This window comes from Megalobrama amblycephala, linkage group LG1 (assembly GCF_018812025.1).
Source record: "Megalobrama amblycephala isolate DHTTF-2021 linkage group LG1, ASM1881202v1, whole genome shotgun sequence".
Classification (NCBI taxonomy): domain Eukaryota; kingdom Metazoa; phylum Chordata; class Actinopteri; order Cypriniformes; family Xenocyprididae; genus Megalobrama; species Megalobrama amblycephala.
The window spans coordinates 62,132,305-62,156,299 of record NC_063044.1 but is presented as its reverse complement, the minus strand read 5'-3'; the positions used below and the strand labels follow the sequence as shown (position 1 = coordinate 62,156,299).

The 23,995-nt window shown below is 34.1% G+C and overlaps 2 protein-coding genes across 2 annotated transcripts in view; one reads left to right on the top strand and one right to left on the bottom strand.

Moving 5' to 3' along the window:
• The first annotated feature begins 1,084 nt into the window (after nucleotides 1–1,084).
• LOC125272497 (sucrase-isomaltase, intestinal-like) lies at nucleotides 1,085–6,173 on the top strand. The gene is made up of 9 exons (XM_048197396.1): nucleotides 1,085–1,116; nucleotides 1,224–1,376; nucleotides 1,456–1,540; nucleotides 1,669–1,725; nucleotides 1,882–2,006; nucleotides 2,858–2,946; nucleotides 4,519–4,568; nucleotides 5,043–5,204; nucleotides 5,916–6,173. Exons 1-9 carry the CDS (start codon nucleotides 1,085–1,087, stop codon nucleotides 5,994–5,996), a joined length of 834 nt encoding a protein of 277 aa, XP_048053353.1. The 3' UTR covers nucleotides 5,997–6,173.
• Nucleotides 6,174–9,666: 3,493 nt separating this feature from the next.
• LOC125278477 overlaps nucleotides 9,667–23,995 on the bottom strand; it is a 45,951-nt gene continuing 31,622 nt past the window's right edge. Inside the window, exons 9-17 of the mRNA XM_048207682.1 lie at nucleotides 20,318–20,452; nucleotides 15,576–15,659; nucleotides 15,217–15,315; nucleotides 14,993–15,073; nucleotides 13,268–13,363; nucleotides 12,919–13,017; nucleotides 12,376–12,404; nucleotides 12,066–12,122; nucleotides 9,667–11,032 (exon numbers count right to left, since the gene is read on the bottom strand). Of these exons, the coding sequence (XP_048063639.1) occupies nucleotides 10,862–11,032; nucleotides 12,066–12,122; nucleotides 12,376–12,404; nucleotides 12,919–13,017; nucleotides 13,268–13,363; nucleotides 14,993–15,073; nucleotides 15,217–15,315; nucleotides 15,576–15,659; nucleotides 20,318–20,452 (851 nt within the window). The 3' untranslated portion in view covers nucleotides 9,667–10,861. The remainder of the gene's footprint in view (nucleotides 11,033–12,065; nucleotides 12,123–12,375; nucleotides 12,405–12,918; nucleotides 13,018–13,267; nucleotides 13,364–14,992; nucleotides 15,074–15,216; nucleotides 15,316–15,575; nucleotides 15,660–20,317; nucleotides 20,453–23,995) is intronic.

Sequence of the window (23,995 nt, the reverse complement as noted above, 5' to 3'; positions counted from 1 at the left end):
CATGCTGCTGGAGTAAAACGGCTCCTAAACCAGCTTTCGATGCATCCATAGAGACTTTTAGTGGTTTATCTTGGTCGTAGAATTTAAGAACAGGCTTTCTAGTTAAACTGTCCTTCAACCACATCCATTCTTTTGTGTGCTCCTGCTTCCACTGCCACTCTATGTTTGATTCCATCAGGCTTCTTAATGACCTTGTATTTGCTGACAGATTTGGAACAAACTTCCCCAGGTAGTTTACTAACCCTAAGGCTCTTTGTAGGTCTTTCTTGTCTCTTGGTTTGGGCATTTCTTCGATTGCCTGGATTTTTCTTCTGTCCGGCTGTACACCTTCTTCAGACAGTCTCTCCCCCAGGTATGTAATTTCTCTCACACCAAACTGACACTTGCTTTTATACAGTTTTAACCCTGTCCTTTGTGCTTGATTTAGGACCCTGCAAAGTCTTGCATCGTGCTCTTCTTTTGTGCAGCCCCAAACTACGACATCGTCTATGAAAACTCCTACTCCTATTCCATCAAAAAGCTGCTGCACAGTTTTGTGGAAGACTTCTGGGGCTGAGCTGATGCCAAATGGTAACCTTAGGAAACAATGCCTTCCAAATGGTGTGTTAAAGGTGCATAGCTTCTCCTGCTATCAGTAAGCATAGGGTGTCGTAAAAGTAATCAGCATTGGTTTCTCTGTAGACGAGCTGGAGTCGGAATTTCGATTCTGAATTAGAATTATGGTTTGAAAGAATCATCTGAATGATTCATTTGTCTGATTCGTCCATGGTTCCCACAATGTCAAGAGAATGTATGATAAGGTGCTGATGCTTAAAGGGTTAATTCACCCAAAAATTACATTTCTGTCATTAATTACTCACCCTCATGTTGTTCTACACCCGTAAGACCTTTGTTAATCTTCGGAACACAAATTAAGATATTTTTGATGAAATCCGAGGTTTTTTTTATCCTCTATCGAAAGCAACGAAATTCATATTCATTGTCCAGAAAAGTAGTAAAAACATTGTTAAAATAGTCAGCTCGACTACAGTGGTTCAACCTCAATGTTATGAAGCAACAAAAATACTTTTTGTGCACAAAAATAATGACTTTACTCAACAAATTTGTCTCTCTCCTGTCATTCAGCTATTTATGTTGCAGAGCTTCTGTGTTTATGTCCGTTCTTGTTTTCTTCAGAAGTGCTGAATGATGATAATCTGATGAGTTTGTGTGATCTTTGACAGAGGCAGGATCCCGTGGCATTCTGGGGAGCCAGAGTTTGCTGCTGTGTCTCGTGATGTGCTGAATATTCGCTACACCCTCCTGCCGTATCTGTACACACTGATGTACGAAGCTCACGCTCACGGAAACACTGTGGTCAGACCCCTGCTGCACGAGTGAGTGTTTCTCAACAGTTTAGCCAAATAATTGATGAAATCATGTCTGATGTTGTTGAGATCATGTTCTGTACTGCAGGTTTGTCACAGATGAAAACACATGGAAGATCGACAGGCAGTTCCTCTGGGGTCCGGCTCTTCTGATCACACCTGCTCTGGACCCGGTGCTGAACACACACAAACACAACTCCACTATGATCACACTACACAAACACATGAGCCGTAGTCATGACATACCCTGAACTGATTCATGTGTTGTTTGTTCATTTCTCATTGGTTTTGTTTTGTGAAGGGTGTTACTGTGGTCAGGGGCTACATGCCAAACGCCCGCTGGTACGATTACCACACGGTGAGCAATTTATCAGCATGCAAATCTTTATCAGCAAGATTTTAATAGCATGTCAATGAAAGAAACAGTCATAATGCAGCTGGCTTCTAAACAAACTCAACCTGCGCTACTATATATTGGCTCCTCTTATCTGCTGGTATGTGATTGATCATCCAGGGTGAAGTTGTTGGAGTGCGAGGACAGTTTGTGGATATGGATACACCATTATCAAAGATTAACCTGCATGTGAGAGGAGGACACATCCTGCCCTGGCAGAAAGCAGAGACCAACACACACTACAGGTCACACTACACTACAACAAGCTGCTCGCCATCTTTATTAAGACTTTATTCTAGAGCTTGCACTGTATTTCTTTCAACTTTCAAAAGGGTTTCTTGCTCCACAAACAGTCAGTTTTTGTCGCCCAAAAGAAAGAAGCGATTCTGAACTGAAACGAGTCGTCAGTAATTCAGTCTCACTTCCTGCTGAACCTGTGAAGGTTTGTAAGTTATTTGCATAATGCCAGCCTCTGCTCTTCATTGGCTGAACAGTGTCTCTTTGCCCCGCCCTCAATCACTGTAGTTGTATCTGAGACTGGAAGAGTTTGGTTCGTGTTGTTCATGTCGAGAAGACGCTGATTTCTGCTGCCAAAGCAAATCCACTTACACGAGATTGATACGGTAAAACTGATGCCATCATTACTGTTCATATCACTGTGAATCAAGTGTTAAAATTCAAATATGATTATGAGCATTTGGTTTCTGATGAATCACAACAGACTGGGCCGTCTGACCAATCAGAACAGAGCCGGCTCTCAGAAAGGCGGAGTTTAGAGAGGCCGAGTCCTTTACTGAACTGTTTCAGATACTGTGAGAAAAGAGCTGATGCTGCAGATATTAGATATTATTAGAAAATATTATTAGATGTTTTTATTAGATATTATGAGAAAATTAAAGTGTTTTTGACCTTGGATGAATGAAAACCTGTTGTAGGAGACTCCGAAATTAACATTAGGAACCTTTGAAAATATAATAGGGCACTTTAATATGTTAATGTAAGTGTTTTTATATTTATATATATTATATATTTAGGTATATTTATTCTTGTGATGTCACAATATGGTGTTTTTTATTATTATTATTATTTCTTGTAGTCGTCTGAATCCTCTGGGTCTTCTTGTTGCTCTTGATGATGGAGGATCAGCTCATGGATCCTTGTTCTGGGATGATGGAGAGGGAATTGGTGAGTTATGTTGTGTGTGTGTGTGTGTGTGTGTGTGTGTGTGTGTGTGTGTGTGTGTGTTTAGGGATGGGAATCGTGAGAAATTTAATGGGTTTGACTGATTTTGAACGATTTATTCAACTTCCAGAGTAAAATGTGCAGTAAGTGACACTAAAAGCACATGCAGTTTTATCTGAAACAGATGAATGTGAATGTGTTTTATTACATTGTGATGCAAAATGTCAAAATGTTTACAATATTTAGTTTTTGGAGTTTTGCAATAAAATGTGTCGTGTTTGAGCTCTAAATGCAGAATTTATAATTCTCTGTAATTCTGGTAATAAACATTGAAATAAAGGAAAATATTAAGAAACTTTATAAAGTTGTTAATAAAACAGGAGAATGTTCTGCATTCACGCGATTGATCAATGACAATAGACAAGGCGTTCTATCTCCGTAGCAACGTTCATTGGAGGATCGCATCTGAAGGATGGAGCCAAAATTGCTCCTTTAAAACTATGCTGTCCGAACAAGCTAAGTCAGAAATAGGTCAGAAATCGCTCGAAATCGGTAGAAGTCGGACTGAAGCACAGTCGTTGAAGCCCAGTAGCAAGCACCGCTACTTTGACCACGGCGGAAAAGTCGCATGGGTCATTGAGAACTGATTGACCGGGGCTGATTTTCCATCTAACAGTCGCCGACTTCAACCACGAGCTGCGCAGCTGACCATTCAACAGCCGTCACATCCAGACTCCAAAACACTCCAGCCACCAGCCAGCAGCATCCTTCAAAGCTTCCGCGCAACCCACAGGGCTTTCCCGAGAAGACGTCACCTGAAAGACAGCCAATCCAGAACGGGATTCCGCTGTACACGAGTCACGGAACAACCCGATACCTCAGCTGTCACAGCAAACGCAGGTCAAGCAAACTTTCTCTCTCTTGTGGGAACTGGTGAAACTTTTAAACCTAAAGAATCAAGCCAAAGCTTGCTTTTGTGATTTTCCTCAGGTTATGTTAAGTTAGCACTGAACTTGGGACTTTTCATAACTCATATCAACTCCGCCAATGTGTGTGCATGTATGTGTTGTGTGTGTGTTTAGCCTTAGTTTCTTAATCATTAGAAGTAGTCAATAAATCTTGTTTTGATTTTCACATATACGATTTCTTGTGCTGTGTATCTTACTGTTTAAACTTAAAAGATCAAGTTACTTTGCTTATAATAATATAATAATTACAATAATAAGAATAATAATCTAATAAAATGTTTTACTGTTGGCCACAGAATTTTTTATCCAGAATTGGTAAAATACTCTAACCTCAATTTTCGTGGACGAATAATTGATGAAGTGTTAAATAATAATTCTGAATCATTTACAGAATAACAGCTGATTCACTTATTCCCTGTAACAATTAAATTGAGCTAATAAATGACCTAAGGTTACGTAAGGTCTTGTCAGCTTTACAAACAATAAAACTGTTTGTGAATATGTTTCTTTATATTAGCTTATGTTTTTTATGTAGATCAGAGTAATTTTATCAAATTTTCCCTTGTTCTTCTCTTAATCTTCTTTGTTTTCTTCTTTCTCCTTTCAGATACTGTTCAGAATAAGCGTTTTCTCTTTACGACTTTCACTGCATCTTCGGTACGTTCATATGTTTTGAAGAAAGATATGTGTGCAGTTGTTTCAGATTTATTAAATCTAGCAGGGAATCAAAGATTGTCTGCCTCGATTAAAGCCAAACATCACTCTTAACAGATCCAGATCCAGAAGACCATTAGATGATTCATAAATACTGAAACAACACAATTTTCTGTTGTGACTGAGTCTCAAGAAGCATGTCATATGCCATTGTGATATTATTTTCATGAAAATTAACTACATTTCCCTCACAAAAATTCATTACTATAGTTTAACTGGATGTTTTGCTGTCATCAGTTATCATCTGTGATAGCATGTTTGCTCACACTGTAAATATGCGTGTGTGTAATAGTTGTCCTGTGTGTTTATTTGTGTGTAACAGTTGTCCTGTGTGTTTATTTGTGTGTAACAGTTGTCCTGTGTGTTTATTTGTGTGTAACTGTATGTATGTCCTGTGTGTTTATACTGTATGTATAGGGTGTCCTCACCAGCGCGGTTCCCACTGACGGTCTGTCTGAGGTCGACAGGTTGACTCTGGGTCTGGTGAAGGTGTGGGGTGTAACAGCGCCCGTCACTCGTGTTATCATGAGCGTGACTGGACAGCCTGACGCAGACCTGACCTTCACATATAACGCTGAGGTGAGAACATATATTCAGCTTCATACTGTCACAAACACTGATACGATTATGAGGGGAAAAATGAATTAGTTTTAGTCATTTAAAACAAAATGTAAATATATCAGTTTAAAAATGTAAAATGTCATTTAAATATAAAAATTATATTTAACAGTTATTTAATACATTTAATAATTTTATATGTATTTGTTATGTATTTGCCCGATTAAAAAGTTATTGATTTAAGTTTTCATTTTGAAATATACACTTATAATTGGGTGAATCTCATGAAAATGTCAATACAAAAAAAAAAAAAAATCAATACAAAAGAAATATACAAAAATACATTTTAAAAAGAGAGTATAATATTTTGTTTTCATATTTTAAGAGATTATTTTAATGACAATTAAGCATTTATATATCTAATTATAAATAATTAGATTATTTTATGTAGGTCATATTTCACTGAGAATTGTATTATATTTTAAATTATAAAAGTAAAATTAAGTAAAATTATATTTTACTTAAAATTATATATATATATATATATATATATATATATATATATATATAGATATTTTTATGACCACTAGCTTTTTTTAGTACATTTCCAGCACATTTTCATTTATGGGTGAAATATTTGGATTTGTGTAGTAGCTGCTGACTGTGAATGTGTAGTTTAGCTTTCATTTTGTCTGAAAACTGCGTCTCAAACTCTCTCTTCCTCTTCCTCAGGTTCAGCAGTTGCAGTTTGATGCGACATCACAATCTCACAGCATTGAAAAGCCTTTCACAATCAGCTGGAACACAGCTTAGACTCGGATCGCACGATTATTGACCTTTATTTACCAATGTTCAGTCAACTAGTCCTTTATTTAGCATTTCATCCGGGAACTTTTTATCATCTGGATTTGAAATGATTTCTTCTGAAATAAATGTTTTGGTTTTGCATCTCATATCGACAATCACAGCTTATTAAGGAAGAAAACCTCTCAGCAGCAGCTTCACGTACAGTTTGATGTAAGAAAAGTGCAGCTGTTCCTTTTCCAGTCAGGCAGTGAGGAAGTTATTCATGGACTTCTGTGTCCTGAAAACATCAGCTCTGATCCTGATGAGATCTGTTCATTTCACCATTAGAAGTTCATCACCGTCCATTAAGAAACATGTGAGAAAATACAGTGTAACATGGAGAAAGATCTGAAAACTGCAATAAAGTGATTAAACCTCAGTAAGGCTGAAAGACTGATTTATGGTCATATTTGCTTTAATCTATGAAGAAACTTTCTTTCTTCTGTTTTTTTCCTGCATGACATGATTGTGTTTGTGATGTTTGTAGGCTGGAATACATGAGAGAAAACATTAAGAACAAAACTGTCTCTAATCATGGAAAATCATCCCTAAAGAAATCATGGAAATAACAGATGATACGCTGAACCAGAGCACTCACAGTTGATGAGATATTTAAAAATATAAGTATATCTGGAGTTTCAAGATGAAGAATAATGTGTGGTTTTATCAATGATCATCTTTCTTAGTATGGCTTAATTTAATCATGCACATTTGAGAGAAATCTGGAGGTATTAGTATGACCCTGTTTGAACAGCACAGATTAAATGGAAACACTTTCAATAAGCTCTAGTTTGTTTGCACTAGTTAACACATTAACTAACATGAATTAATAAGCAGTTGTTTTTTTTACAGCTTTTATGAATCCTTGTTAATAGCTTATAAAATATAAGTGTTAATTGTTTCGCACACTGTTGTATCATTAACTAAATGTAAAACTATTCAAAATTGTTTTTGTTAATTGCAATAAAGCTGAAATGGACCTTAATTCATGTCTTTGAACTTTACTTCTTTAAAACATGATCAAAACAGATATCGATTTAAAGACGAATGTTCAGATAAGTAAGCAAGTGACAAATATCGGTATCAGAATCGGCCAGTAGTTGTTGTTGACTTATAAATCGAGGATCCTGCATGTCATGTCCAGGACTCCGTAGATTCCTGACCTTAAATATCCGATTTCAGAATTGGAATTGATTTCTGATTCCCAGCCCTACCAACAGGTGCCTCTGTTACACAACATGATCCAATGAATCTATCAAGACCAGTCTCTCGACAATAGGCACAACTAACCAAAAGTTATTAATATATATATTTTAATTTTATTATAAAAAGCGCCAACACTTTTTGAGCACCTTCAGGGCATGGTGCTGAAGACACACATCATTTTGTAACGACATGCCATTGTGTTCATAAAATATAGCATTTTATGTCAAAATCCAAAATGGCAGAGAGAGAAAAATTGGATATCGTTTGACGGTTTGATGATCTGAATCTAAAGACACCAGTCATGTGATTTTTGGCCAAACCATTCATAAATCATAAGAAAATTTGGCATTTCTCATATCTCCTGTTAGAGACTCCAAATTTGCTGTGGTTAATGTTGAGATTGTCCTCTATCTGTGTACCAGATTTCATTAGTTTCCTGCAAGCAGTTCAACTTAATTAATTCGTTACGCCCACCACACACCAGCTGATTGGTGGAGAGGAGGCAGAGTGATGAAGCCAATCAGTGTTTGGGGATGATTAGGAGACCATGATGGAGAGAGACCAATGGGCAAATTTGGCCAGGATGTCGGGGTTACACTCCTACTCTTTTCAAAGGACATCCTGGGGATTTTAATGACCAACAGTATACAGTTACAGTATTCCCATACAGTATACTGCTCATATTGGTGACTGTAGAAAGTCTTCTTGATGTTCTGTATACTGAGCACATTACACACACTATATACTGCAGTAACAGTAAGAGCAGTCAGAGCCGGCCCAAGGCATAAGCGGACTAAGCGGCTGCTTAGGGCCCCCGTAGCCACCAGGGGGCCCCCAAGAGCATATGAAATGACAGCTTGATCAGTTTCAGTTCTAGTGCCTCCGTCCCAATAATACTGTACAACTCGACGTACATTCATATAACATTAGGGCTGCACAATGCATCGTTTTAGCATCGATATTGCGATGTGCGTATCCACGATAGTCATATCAAAGGAATTGCAATGATTAACCAAAGTTACGCGTGTTTAGGTCCTGTCACACGGAGCCGCGCAGACGCACATGAACACTGAATTGCGTTCAGACCAGTTCCGCATATTTGTGTTTGAACGGACATATACACGCAGAATTATGTCAAAATGTCCTTGTAAACACATTTTCTTATGGTTTAGGTAATGCAAACAAAGAAAACGGATGTGTCTTAAAGTCACAGCAGGCTTGCTGCTTTCTGTTTCATGAATGTTAACAAACAACAAAATACAAAGAGAAAATTTGCTTTAACAGATTAATTATATTCAATTCATACAGTGAAGACTATGCAGTGTTATTTTACATTTGATTATTCATTTTCTGGACCTGAATACTTACCTGAAAAATATAAAACACTCATTTATGTCATTTAAATCACCCCAATCGTTCTAGAATTATTCTTTCCAAATAGAGCTATTCAAGTAATCTGTTAAATTTATTTCATATCGCAACATATATTGCAGAAAAACAAAAATCACAATGTCAGTTTTTTCCAATACCGTGCAGCCCTACATCACATGTTAACGCAGCAATAGAGTTACACTCACGGGACACTGCACTTATTCACAATCACAAAAGTTCATTATTTGCATATGCTTTAAAGCCTTGCCGGTTAAACATTTCATTCATATGCTGTTCTGACATGCGCTTTTTCTAAGAGCAGAAACTTGAAGCGCATGCACACTAAAAGCCTGGCAAACAGCGCCCGATTACGTCTGATTGCGCTAATATTGTCAAATACTCACTAGGTTTACATAAACACAGTTGGTTATGTCTAAAGTAATCATTTGAGAAAAAATGAATGTGTGTCTTTTTGTTACATGCGTGCAGGTCTTAAAGTGACAGCAGCTTAATATTAAACATGCTGCTGCTTGTCCTTAAAGGGATAGTTCACCCAAAAATGAAAAATTATTATTTACTCTTTCTCATGTTGTTCCAAACCTGTATTAACTTATTTCTTCTGCTGAACATTTTGAAGAATGTGGGTAACCAAACAGTTGTTGGTCCCCATTGACTTAATAGAAAAAAATACACTATAGAAGTCAATGAGGACCAGCAACTGTTTAGTTACCCACATTCTTCAAAATAACTTTTATGTTCAACAGAAGAAAGAAACTCATTCAGGTTTAAAACAACCTGAGAGTGAGGAAATGACAGAATTTTCATTTTTGGGTGAACTATTCCTTTAATGTTAATACATTTATTATTGTTATCTTGTTACAGATCCACCTGATCTGTTCATTTTATGTCTTTATTTAAGTATGTGATTTAATATTGTGCGTTTTGTAAATTAACATTTATTTTTATATAATAAGATACTGTTTATCTTAAGTTATTCTAACGAGGGGCCCCCAAATAAAATTCTGCTTAGGGCCCAATAAAGTCTTGGGCCGGCCCTGAGAGCAGTCAAAGTTAGTTTTATTGCCATTTACAAACATTATTTACATACATTTACAACATATGAAATAAAGCACAATGTTACACAATACAAAGACAAGAAGAACAATACAGACTATAAATACAAACAATAGTTGGACATTTAGCAAAATCTCTCATTTTGTCTTCTATATAAAGAATCCAACATGTTTGATCGCAATTTAGAAATTAGAGAAGAATTAAGAGTTATAAATGTATTAACTTCTTGATCTGCTTCCCAGACTCAGTATTATGGAGGAGAATGGCTGATCATGAGCTTCTGTGTTTGGACTCATTCTGGGCTGGAAACTTGGAGGAAGAAATGGCAGATATAGAGGAAGGAAGGTAACAACAACTCCATCAAGTTTTGATATGACTGAACCATATTCATGAGGAGAAACAGTTGTTCCTCCTCTTTAATCTTTGCTCATAGGGAATGATCTGGACTTCTGCTGATGGTTTTCTGACTGCTGTACTGAAGACATTCAGGAAGGCAAATGCTGTATTTCATGTTTGAACTCCAGAAATGATGTTCTGATCTAACTTGTCATACAGTATTAAATGATTGTTTTTCATCTGTCTAATGAGCATTAATGTCTGTGTTGTGTGTACAGGTGCTGTCGGCTCTGTCAGGATGATTTCAGCTGTATTATTATGAGCATTAATATCATCTTCATGTCTAGTAGAAGTGATGGATTGAGATTTACTGAAGTTCACTTGTGTTTGTGGCTGTTGAGTGTCTGAACGGACTGATAATGACAGAATCAGCAGCTAACATAATATTTATAAGCAATATTTAATAATTCAAACATTGTAGAAATACAAACGGCTGCGATCATGATGAAGGATCTGATCTTCCATCTGAAGGTGTGAATATTCAGTCTCAGTGTTTCTGAAGGGTGTAAGAGACCCTGAACTGAACATTTACTGACGTCATGATCCTGAACTGAGACCAAACCTCACAAATTATAACACTGATTTCTCTCTCTGCTGATCTTGAAGAGTCTCAGTTTACTGTTGAAGTTGGTTTACAGCTAGAATTATTATAAATCAAATCACAATATATGAATACAAAGTGCAGTGACAGTTAAACATCCTGTATATATTTACAGATATTTACAAAACATACATTATAAAAAACCTCCTCAATAACAAATGAAGAACGAGACTAAACTCTTAAATCACTGTTTCAGGAGTGTTTTTGTCTGATTGTTGATCATGTTTGTGAAACCACTGAATCCAGCTGAGTCTCTTGGTTTTGTTGATTCAGTAGAGGATTCATCTCCATGTGATTCTGTGTTCTGGTTCTGGTTTGATCCAGCGGCTGGAGGTTCATCAGAAGCTGCTGCATTCTGGGTTCAGAATAATATAATATATTATAATAATAATACAAATTAAGTGGTAAATGATGTTCTAATTATTTTATAGTTTCATACTGTTTATATAATACAAAGATATGATCATGTAATATAGACTATAGGCTTATATATAAAAATATATTAGTAAATGGACCTGAACTTCCATAAACCCGTAGAGAACTGATCTGGGTTCAAACATTACGACACAAAAGTGAAGCATTCACGTGACTAGGAAAGAAAGTGAGGCTTCGTTTTTCCTTCACAGGCTCATTTAAATGGGGTACAGTATCAATCATCTGATCATCTATCAGCTCTAGTTTATTCTTTGTATTCTATTCTTTGTTTATTCGTTTTTCCTCTGAAAACGATACACGCTTTGGCACCGATCTTCATGAGAAACTGTTCTGTGTCCTCGATACATGCTCTGAAGCTTCAGTGTCAAATGTAACATCACTGATTTATTGATGGACTTCATCTGAATGCTGCTATAGGCACCATCACACACAATATGTTAATATAATCATTTCTTAATTCTGCACTAAATATTATAAGAGGCCTATGCCAGTGGTGTCCAAACTCGGTCCTGGAGGGACACTGTCCTGCAGAGTTTAGATCCAACTTGCTTCAACACACGTGACTGCCTAATTAGATATGTTGATTAGTTATTAGACATTGATTAGCTGTTCAGGAGTGTTTAATTGCGGTTGGAGCTGAACTCTGCAGGACCGAGTTTGGAGACCTCTGGTCTATGCATTTCTGATATTTCCAGGTTGGAACTCGTGGCCATGAGAAATAGATATAAAAATAGATATCGTTCCCTCAACACAGGATCTCGAGGCCACAACTTATCACGTGACCACGAATTAATATCTTGTGACCACGACAAAACTAAGTGAAGCGAACATGTCTGTAATTATCTGAAGTGGTTTGTGTCAGATAAAGTGCTGATGTTCTCCAGGAGCAGGACTTGAGAAACACGACATCTCTAGAGAAAAGTGTTCAAATCCACTATAATTCTGACACTGACCTGAGATTCCTGATCCTGTGATCCAGCGGCTGGAGTTCGACGAGACTTTATTGCCTTCTGTGTTCACGACAAGACATTAATTTACACACAGATCTACACTAAATGTGTTTCTGACAGAGCTGTACTGAACAAGTACTTTTTATTTTTATAACTAAATATTATTACGTTAGCTTGTGTGTGATGCTGTGTCACACTGATGTGTGTCTGTATGAAGACTTCAGTCAGAGAAACATGAACATAAATCACTGAGTGCACCTTTAACATCAAGTGAATTAATCAAAATCTGATTTACATTAAATATGACACTAACCTGACATGACTCCAGACATGGTGTGATCCCTGTGAGTTCAGAGACAGAGGAGGAAAAGAGATTTACAGGATTATTCAGATTCAGGACATGTCAGACTGAATAATAGATGTAAACCGTCAAATATCCAGACTAGATACATCTGAATCAGTTTAATGTGTTCAGTGAGTGTTGAAGATTGAGGGATTCAGTTTAGTTTAGTTTAGAATGAGTCAATATGAGTCACAATCATTATAACAACAGCAGAAATATCTTTAATAATGTCCTCAAAGACCACAATAAACAGCAGTGAAATGCTGGTGGTGAATGAGTTATAATGAGTGTTTTTCTGCTGTAAACTGTGAGATGAATCAGACTGAAGATCACAGTCAATAAACACACATGTGAGATTCAATAATCACAACACAAAACTGATCATTTATTCCCTGAAAAGACAGATGATTGGTCACATATGTGGTCATATTTTAAAATGAAAATACGAGAGTCATCAAAACAGCTGAAGTGAATGTAATTATTGAATTGTCTTTAAGTTCAGGTTATACTTACAGGGTTCAAATACCATTAAAACCATCAGAAATAAAGTGAAGATGAATTCAGAGGAAAAGACGACGATCCTCAGATCTCCAACTGCACCTTCACCATTAACTGAGGATGAAAAGAAACAACAGGATTTTATTTACAGCATGAACAGCTGATTATGAGGTTTATTATTGCTCCAAATTAATATATGTGAATGAAAATGAGAATAATCTGATCAGAGATGAAGCTGATTTCTGCCTCACAGATTTTACCACTCAGTTCAGATTAAAATGCTGTATTAGTTTATAATATGTATTTAATACAGAGTTCATGGTTTATATGCAGATATATTACTGATGTTGAAGTGTTCGCTCACCTGTTTTCAGTATCAGTTCAGTCATCAGAGCAACAGAGTTCAGTACAACAACACCGACTGATCCAAACACATACACAGGAACAAGACGAGGAAGAGCTGGAAGATCAAACAATACAGTTAATATCATCACCATTAGATCAGATGATAAAAATATCATCACCATTAGATCAGATGATAAAAATATCATCACCATTAGATCAGATGTAACCACATTAACAACCACTACAGAAAAAAGCACATATCAAGAAAAAAAAATCTCCACTTCTTTCTAAATCTGACTCTTAGTCTGTTTGGAGTGTCAAACTAATAATGAATAATAAATTATACAAAAATATTCTGTACAATAATAATGTTTTTCATCATTCATTCACAGTGAAATATTGCAGTAAAATAAAAACAGTAACTGAGGATACCTGAACTTCACTTAAAAAATATGGCTTCAGCATTTCAGGATTTATAGATTTAACTTAAACTTACAATAAAACCTGCATTTCATTAACTGGTATAATGTTAATATATCAGAACTAAAATATCCATAAAACACATGAGGTGACGAGAAAGTTCAATGTTTATGACAAGCAGCTTCTCCACAAGCTGATGAATAAATATTAATATAGAAGCTGCAGAGAGTGTCATTCACACAAACACTGAACACCATCATGACGACACTGAACCTCTGTTTTCAAAGGAGGAAATCATGTCAGTAACAGTAACAGGGTTGAGTGAAACAGTTTAAATCTAGACTAAAAACGCATCTCTTTAACCTGGCATACACATAACACATTATCAATTTATATTTTCAAATCCGTTAAAGGATTATTAGGCTGCATAAATTAGGTCAGCCGGAACCGGGAACACTTCCTATAACACCAGATGTACTCGTTACATCAGAAGAAGAATGGCATCTACGCTAATATTAGTCTTTCTGTTTATCCCGAGGTTTACCGTAGCCTGCCGGATCTGGGCCGTATCCAGGTGAGATGAAGGACCTGCTGTTGATAACACAGCCCTGACATTTAATTTAATCTATCCCCTGCGAAGGCCTCCTTCCCTTTCCTTTCCCTATGTATAGATAAAACATTATCAAAAATATTCCAGTTTGCATAGATCCGCGGACACAACTAATTTTTCTGTATTATGTGGACCAGTAAAGTAATTTGGCAATATCACTTTTTAAAAAAGACCAAGCTCATGCACACACACACACTCAAACACACAAACCTATAGACTAAACACATAAATAAATGGCAAGAATGCATTCAACGTATTCGGTTTTCAGTAGGAAAGGTGTCATTTAAGCAGCCCCTAAAGTAATAATGAACCATTTTTACAACGGAAGTGATTCAATCAAAAAACGACTTTAGCTCTATAATAGTATTTTCTTAGATCTGTTGTGAAGCCAAAATAATCTCTGTCCATTAATTGTCACTGTGAATCTGCTTTGAAACAATCTGTATTGTGAAAGGTGCTCTATAAATGAAGATGACTGAAATAATGCAGTTAATAACATTACATGTGACATGACACCCTAATGCACATAACTGACAAGGAAAAAGAAACAGTTTTTCACCGTTTATGAACTTACTGTTAACAGGTTTGTACTGTAATATTTTTAGTCTTTATGATCATTTTTTACAGTGTAGAGACGAAAAGAGAGGAGAATAAAGAGAAGAACAGAGGAGAATAAACTAGAGCTGATAGATGATCAGATGATTGATACTGTACCATAATCAAATGACACTGTGAAGTTCATCACTGCCCAGAGTAACTGAAGAAACACAATCACACAGATCCATCCCACACGATCTGAACATGAACAAACACATCATCATCGTCATGGTAACAGTTTCTGTAAAGTGTTCATTAACTGACAGACAGACTTGTAACTATAGTACACTTTAGCATTAATGTAAGATATGCTTCAGATATATAATTTTAGATTATCGTACCCTTTTCATTTTCCAGAGCGATGATGTAGAAATAGACCAATACAGCATTGACCAATAACATGAGAGTTAAATACACTGATCTCCTGACCGAAGGTGAACCTGAAAAACATGGTTAATAATATTAGTTTAAAAAAGAAGAGCATTTCTGTGTTTGACACTGACTGAATAAAATCAAGACCATAAATATAAAACATCTGAACACAGATTATTATGAAATCACTGGAAGTATTTCTGCTCTCACTCAAAATCTGTAAAGATCAGACATTCATAATGACACGAGCAAAATATTGATCTCATGATGATGTCATGAGTTATGAGTGTTTATATCAGGATCAGATCATAATTCATCAATCACTTACAGCCCATCTGTTGACCACATACTGCGTCCCAATTGTATCTTGTCACAGTGAGAAACACTGGTAAAACTGCAACAATGATGAATCCTGAAAACAGAAGATTAGATGATTATATTATATTATAATCACTCTCGGTGTATAATGAGATCCATCACTCATCATATTTACAGTATTCTGCCTGTCAGATGAAGTGGTTTTATGTTCAGCAGTGTAAAACACGAGGGTAGAGAGAGTCTGTTCCCGGTTATTTTTATTTATTTATTTTTTTTTTTTTTATTGCAAAACAAGAACAATATACATACAGAGGATCACAATGTGTTCAACTCTTATGTATTGCATTCATAATAGCATCAAAGGAACAACAGAAAGAAGAAATAAACTAAGAAAAAAAAAAAAAAAAGTACAGGGGAAAAAGAATAAAAACTTACAGTGTGTTCCAAAAAGAAAAGGATTCAAAAATGTTATACATCCGTATCGCTTTTTTATTTCTTGCATCTTTTAGGGCCTCAATATAATGCTTCAATTCAATTTTAAACAATATAATGTTAGGTTTATTATTATTCCATTTCTGTTTGTGTATGTGATATTTTCCATACATAATTATTAAGTTAATCATCAAATTTTGCTCCAAAATCTTATTTTTATATAACAAAAATATATCTTTACCAGATAGTTGAATCTTTAATTTTGTTAATTTGAATATTAGATATTCAATATCAATCCAGAATGACTGGGCAAATACACATTCAAAAAAATAAGTGTTTTATGGATTCTTCTTCTGAATTACAAAAGACACATGTAGTCTCCATGTCTCTGAAAAATCTTGAGACTACTTGTCTCGTTGGATAAATCAAATGAATAACCTTATATGTAATTTCTTTAACTTTATTGGTGAGACATTATTAAATTTTTTATCTATAATTTTCACACCATTAATACTTAACTGATCTGTATATAAGGGAAAAGGCTCAGAAGATATATTGCCTGATAAAAGTTGAATAAGACCACTAGGAATAGCATCAAATACTACTGCAAACTCCTTAGCAGTTATAGGGATCTTATAATGATTCAGGAATTCACAGTAATTAAAGAGCTGTCCGTTATTCTTAAATAGCTGCCTCACCAAAATTATACCATTATCGTACCAATTTCTGTAAAATAAAGATTTATTTTTAAACTGAATATATTTGTTGTTCCAAATCACAGAGTTGTGTGGAGAAAAGTTATGCTTAAAAATGAGCATCCATAATAAAAAAACCTGTTTATGAAAAGAAGAAAGCTTTATCGGAACCTTGTTTACATCAAAATTACACCTCAAAAAAAATTCTAAACCCCCCAATTTTTCAAAAATTAATTCAGGGATGACATTCCAAATCTTATCTTTAGAGTTCAAGTAGTTCTTTATCCATTTGTTTTTAAATACACAGTTTGCAGTATTAAAGTCAAGTACATTTAGACCACCATCTTCAATTGGGTTACACATAACTGTTCTCTTTAAATAATGTGGTCTGTTCTTCCAGATGAAATTAAACAAAATAGTATCTACCTCTTTTATAACAGATTGTGGAACATCTAATGCAAGAGATGTATACTAAGCGTGACAACCCTTCAGTTTTAGATAATAATATTCTTCCTTTTAATGATAGATCTCTCATTAACCAAGAGTTTAATTTTTGTTTAACTTTCTTAATAATTGGTGTAAAATTTAAATTATTTCTCTCCTTTTGGTCCTTACAGATCTTAATACCTAAATAATCTACAATCTATTTTACTGGAATACTCAGTATGTTATTATGAATACATGTTTTCAAAGGAAATAACACACATTTTTTAATATTTAAACATAAACCGGAAACAGACGAGAAAATATTAAGGCACTCAATAGCTTTTTTAATTTCAGTTTCATTTTTTAAAAAAATGGCAGTGTCGTCCGCTAATTGAGAACACTTTATCTCTTTCTCCAAAATTCTAATGCCACAAAATGTATCTTTTTTAATATGAATGGCCATGGTTTGTGTTACAAGTAAGAAAAGGAATGGAGAAATGGGGCAGCCCTGACGTATACCTCTACTAATTTCAAACCTGGATGATGTTCCATGTGATAATTTAATTGAGCTGTTACAGCCACTGTATAGTGTTTGAATAGCTTTTTTAAAATATTCTCCAAAACCAAACAAATTTAGAGTCTCTAACATAAAGTTATGATCAATAGTATCAAACGCTTTAAAAAAATCAACAAATAAAACAAAACTATTATCTATAATAAATTCGTTATAATCAATTAAATCTAAAATGAGCCTAATATTATTGCAAATGTGCCGACCTTTCATAAATCCTGATTGACAATCATCAATTAAAGGATCAAGATATTTCTTCAATCTTTCAGCAAATATACGAGCAAAAATTTTTGCATCATTATTAATTAGTGTAATCGGATGCCAATTTTCTAGAAATAATAAATCCTTATTGGGCTTTGGTAATAAGGTTATTAAGCCTTGTTTCAGTGAACTGGGTAAATAACCTTGTTGTATAGCTTCACTGAATACACTTAACAAAAAAGGTGACAATTCTTCTTGAAAATATTTATAAAATTCACTAATTAATCCATCATTTCCTGGTGACTTATTGTCTTTTAGTTTGTTAATACAGTGAAATACTTCATTTAAAGAAATCTCTTGGTCGCACAATTTACTAGAAGATTCACTTATCTTTTGAATGTCATTTTTAATAGAGTCTAAAAATGACTGTGGCTTACTCAATTTATCATCACATGAATATAATTTCTCATAAAACTGGGCTGTATATTTTGATATTTCTTTAGAATTTTCTGTTAAATGTCCATTAATATTCAATTTGACAATAGATGTAAGTTCTACCTTCCTTTTTTCCATGCTAAAAAAATATTTTGTATTTTTTTCTCCTTCCTCTAACCATTTCTTTCTTGATCTTATGAAAGCACCCTTTGCTTTATATTCATATATTTTATCCAACTCTAACTGCAGTTGTAGTAATTTATTTTTATTTTCTTGATCAATATTACAATTTCCAGAAAGGCTTATAATTTTTTGTATAAATTCCTTGAAATTAACCAATAGTCTATACGTGACTGTTGAGAAAGATTTTTTTTACACCATGTAAACTGAATTTTTTCTGGACATTTATGTCTCCATATATCAATCAAATCAAAAGTAGAACATAAATTATATAATTCTGGAAGAACAGACTTGTTACTTGGACGGGGTGGATAACAATCCTTTTCAGAATCCCATACTGTATTGAAATCCCCTCCAAGTACTAATATTGCATTGCTATATCGTTCCACTGTTTTTTCAATTTGTTCTTCAAAGTTAAAAAATAATTTTTTATTTTGTGTAGTAAAATTACTTGCATAGATATTCCCCAAAATAAACAATTCAGTATTCTTTTCTCTGTACCCGGTTAAACACACTGACATTCTCAACAGAGTGACGAATGCACGAGTCTCCATGGAAACAGACGCTGAGAAAAAGCGCGCCATTCTACTTCCTTCTTCTTTTGTTTAATGGAGATTTACACACTTAGTGAATGTCGCCACCGTGTGGTTGTGCAATAATAGCATTTTCAATCTTTTTGTTTAATATTGATTCTTTAATCACTCAGAAGAATTATAATGTTTGTTTAATGCTAATAATAAGACATAATTGTTTCATTAAAATACATTATTAGAAAATGTCCCGTTACAAAAAAAAAAAAAAAAAAAACATTTGAATGTAGATCCATTATGTGTGAGGTGACAAAGTAAATAATAAATATATTAGAATTAAATAAACATTTAAACATTACCTTGTTATAATAGTGCTTTATAATTAATATATATCGATACAAATCTCTCTCTCTCTCTCTCAGTCTGTCACGCCCACTGGAGTCTCATCAGTAGATCGCACATGCCCTGAACACCTCTGAAGAATAAACTAACCCTAAACTAACCCTGGATCATGATCGGAGCAGGTTATGTTCAGAGAGTAAGTTGCTATGGTTACTCACATACCCTGAAAATTACCTCAGTTTTTGGAGCAGAAAGTGGAGGTTATCTGCTCACTTACTCTTAGGTGTGTCACATGACCTGCTTTCTGGAATACTCTGTGTTATTAATATTTCATATTTGATCACTATTACCTTTATTTACTCTTACTTGTACATTTAGTATATTCGTTAATGATATATATTTTATTTTACTGTCAGTTGTTTGTGTTGTTGTTTTTTCTCTTCTTTTATGTTGTTTTACACTTTTGTTTTAATTGTCACACATCTTGTTTTAAATATATTTAACTATATTTATCTGTCATTTAGTGTTTTGCAGTATGTGTAGTTTAGAAATTTACTACATATTCATAAACTGTATAAATTGTTGTCAAGTACAAAGTTACATGAACATCAGTGTGAATTTTGCACATTAATTTGAACTTTAAAATGAACTTGTCTGAAATAAGTGCTATACATTTCAAAGATACTGTAATATTTAAAAGGTGTGTTATACAAAAACTTCTCATTTTCTTCTTCCACCCTCATATAAACTGTAATTAATTAATTAATCAGATCAATATATTTTAATGAGTGTGAATGAATGAAGCAGTAACATCTCAGACACATCTGGAAAATAACTGGACAGTTTCCACAGATTTCTCTTGATCTGATTTTAATACAGTTGAATAATGTTTTCCTGCACTATTGCTCATAAATGAATGTAAATATTAATGTAAACTCACCTCCTCTAGCAGATCCAAAGGCATAAAACAGGAGGATGAATTGTAGTGAAGGCAGAACATTAAAGCTTATTCCAGCCAGAACACTGAATATAGTAATGATCCGTTGACTTACATTCCCAATTAAACTCACCAATGCTGTATAAGAAACAAACAACAATTAATAAATCAATCCAAATGTTTGATCTGATCTTAAATTAATGTCATGATAAACAATGAGTACAGAAGTAAACTAACTTCACTAATTAATGTTTTAATTTGGACAGACAATGTTAACACAGTCATTCACTGTTTTCCCTTGAAAACTATATAAATTAATAAATATCATATTATACTCTCAAAATCTTCAACACAAGGAAAAACTCAGTATTTACAGTCCTCAAAAACACTTAATATTACACACATTAAAGTCATTATGTGGACATTATGACAAAATACTGACACTTTATTTTGAAAGTAATACACAAGTGAGTGTAATTCAGTGTGAATGTAAATGTAATAAACACTGTAATTATTGATCAGATTAAATAAACATGATGGTGTGTTGATTCAATCATAGTTTAATTATATTCAACTGAAAATACTGTAATAAAGACTGTAATAAATATATAAAAATATAATCTCCATAATAAATCTCTATGATTATACACTGTAATAAATAACACTGTAATCACAACTCTCTAATCACCCCCCACTTTTTTTTGCTGTCTGAAAAAAACAATTAAATTAATTATTGTGTTGATACTATACTTGCGTCTCGACTGTCTGTTTCCTGTTCACACATTAGAAAATCTGAGCACTTCGATGTGTTTGTGTGTTTATATATATAAGCCTGTAGTAGCCCATATTATATTATCATATATAAACAGAGTAATAATAATTACAGCACCATTTACCTGCTCTCAAACAACTCTGTAGGTATTATTATAATTAGCATTATTATACTTATTGTTTTTGTTGTTACGTTTAATTTATTGCCACACTTTAATATGTGAATTATATTATCAGAAACTAAACACCTTTAGCGCTGTCAGGCGCTTTTATTTTTATATTTTTATTATTATTTGTGCTGAAGAGGATAAAGCGGCACACTCGAGTTTAAGTCTGCTGTGAATTTAACTTCCACGAGATGGCGCTGTTTTCACTGTCACAATATTGATGCTGAATCTTTTCCCTTCACAGATTTAAGAGGCTTCATTTCTCCTTCCCTACTCAATAGTTTTAGGCCTTTTTGCAAATGTTTAGAGCAAGTGTAGCTGTTTTAGAGAGCGTTTACTCATTTTGATGCCGGTTTAAACATGAACTATCTGTAATGTCATTTCGGGTGTGTGGAAAAAGCGACTAAACTAAACCGAGCCAATCAGATTACTTTTCATCCCGTTTGACTTTACAACACACAAACACACACCTTTATATATTCTCATTCTCTCTTGCTTTCTCAATATGACATGAGTGTGAGTGTACACACAGATAGATCAATAATCAATTAAAAATATGTAAAAATTATAACAGCATTAATAAGCGCCCTCTCGTGGAACAGGAGGATTGATGGAGATGGTTCTTGTTTTGTTTACACATATTTTCTTCCTTTAGTTCTGCCCTTCAGTCAGATATTTACATGTTTCCCAGATGACAAAATAAGATCAATTTACCCCAATCATCCTGTGCAAAAGTCTACACCCCCTGACTCGTAATGAGCTTCTCAAGCTTCAGTGATGTTTGAACCTTCAGTATATTTTTGCCATGCTACAGATACAGATGATCCCTGGGAGATTAATTTTTGGGGGGCATGGTAAAAAATATGGTTCACAGTGCTGTACCACAATTAGATCATTTTATTCAGGCTAAAAATGATTTTGTCTAAAATAAATGAAAATAAACTAGACAGTATTAATACTGTAAATGACAACATAATAGTAATACTGTAAATTAAAGTACAGTACTGTACAATATACTGTAAATAAAAAATACAGTAACAATACTGTAAAACATTTTACAGTAAATTACTGGCATCCAGCTGCAGTAAGTTACAGTAAAATGTACAGCAATCTCTTTACAGTGCAGTAAGAGTTGAGTTTGAGTCACTCAGTTATTCTCAGTGTAAAAGACGGATCTAAAAGGGTTCAAATATACAAAAGATGCTGAAAAACTGAAGAAGCTGGAGGATTTTTCTGAAGAAAATTCTAAAATTTTGTCTTATGGATTATATGTAAACCCTGCTATGTGAAATATCGTATTCAGGACAGTACTAAACAAAAAACAACATGCAATCTTTTATCCCTCATACATAAAAAAGATAATATTTTTATGTAAAATCATAAACTCAACTATACACACAGATTATACTTGGAAAACAACACAGACTGAAACATGCTGATAAAATATTAAATTAGTATATTTATTTAACTAGTATATTTACTTAAATATTTAACTTTAAAGTGAAATATGGAGTAGTTTTGCTCAGCTATGAAAGCTGAGCAAAACTACTCCATATTTCACTTTAAAGTTATTTATTTCCATGATTTTTCATGGCCTGGAAATCACAATTCAAAAAATCTGTTATTTCAGGTTTTCCAGACCGTGAATCAGTGAATCAATGGCTTGAGGTGATCAGAAAATGTTTCAATAAGAGTGTGTGCTCAATCCTGAGGAGAAAATCATGATAAAAGTGCTGAGTGTGTCTGTGAGAGAGAGCTGAAGACACACCAGAAACACACACAACACAGATCTATTACTAATTTAATGTTTATATATTTGTTAAAATGGTGTTATCATGAATAACCGAGTGTCCTGTGGACAGAAGAGGCACAAGGAGAATCTGTCTTGTTTTTAAATCACTCGATGGCCTGAGATTTAATAAAATTAAAGGATTAGTTCACTTTCAAATAAAATTTTCTTGATAATTTACTCACCCCCAATGTTCATGTCTTTTTTCAGTCGAAAAGAAATGAAGGTTTTTGATGAAAACATTCCAGGATTTTTCTTCATATAGTGGACTTTAATGGAGCCCAAACGGTTGAAGGTCAAAATGTCAGTTTACAGCGATCCCAGATGAGGAATAAAGGTCTTATCTAGAGAAAACATCACTCATTTTCTAATTTTTTTTTTTTTAATTTATACATTTTAACCATAATTGCTAATCTTGAACTAGCTCTCTTCTTCATCTTCTCTATTTAATTTACTAAATTGTCATATACAATATTCTAGTGCAAGTATATAACAATTAGTTCAAACTTTGACCTGTGGAGGGCAGTAATACACTTAGCAGTGTCTGGAATTCACTGCTGGAATTCAAATAGAGAAGAAGAGAGCTAGTTCAAGATGATTATGATTTATGATTAAAACGTATATAATTTGTAATTTTTTTTTGAAAATGACTTATCGTTTCGCTAGATAAGACCCTTATTTCTCGTTTGGAATTGCTGTAAACTGTAATTTTGACCTTCAACCGTTTGGGCTCCATTGAAGTCCACTATAAGGAGAAAAATCCTGGAATGTTTTCATCAAAAACCTTCATTTCTTTTCGACTGAAGAAAGAAAGACATGAACATCTTGGATGACATGGAGGTGAGTAAATTATCAGGAAAATTAATTTGAAAGTGAACTAATCCTTTAAGACTTGATAAAGTAATAACTTTACCTCCTGATTCATGCCATCATTTCAGTTCACATCCTTTATTG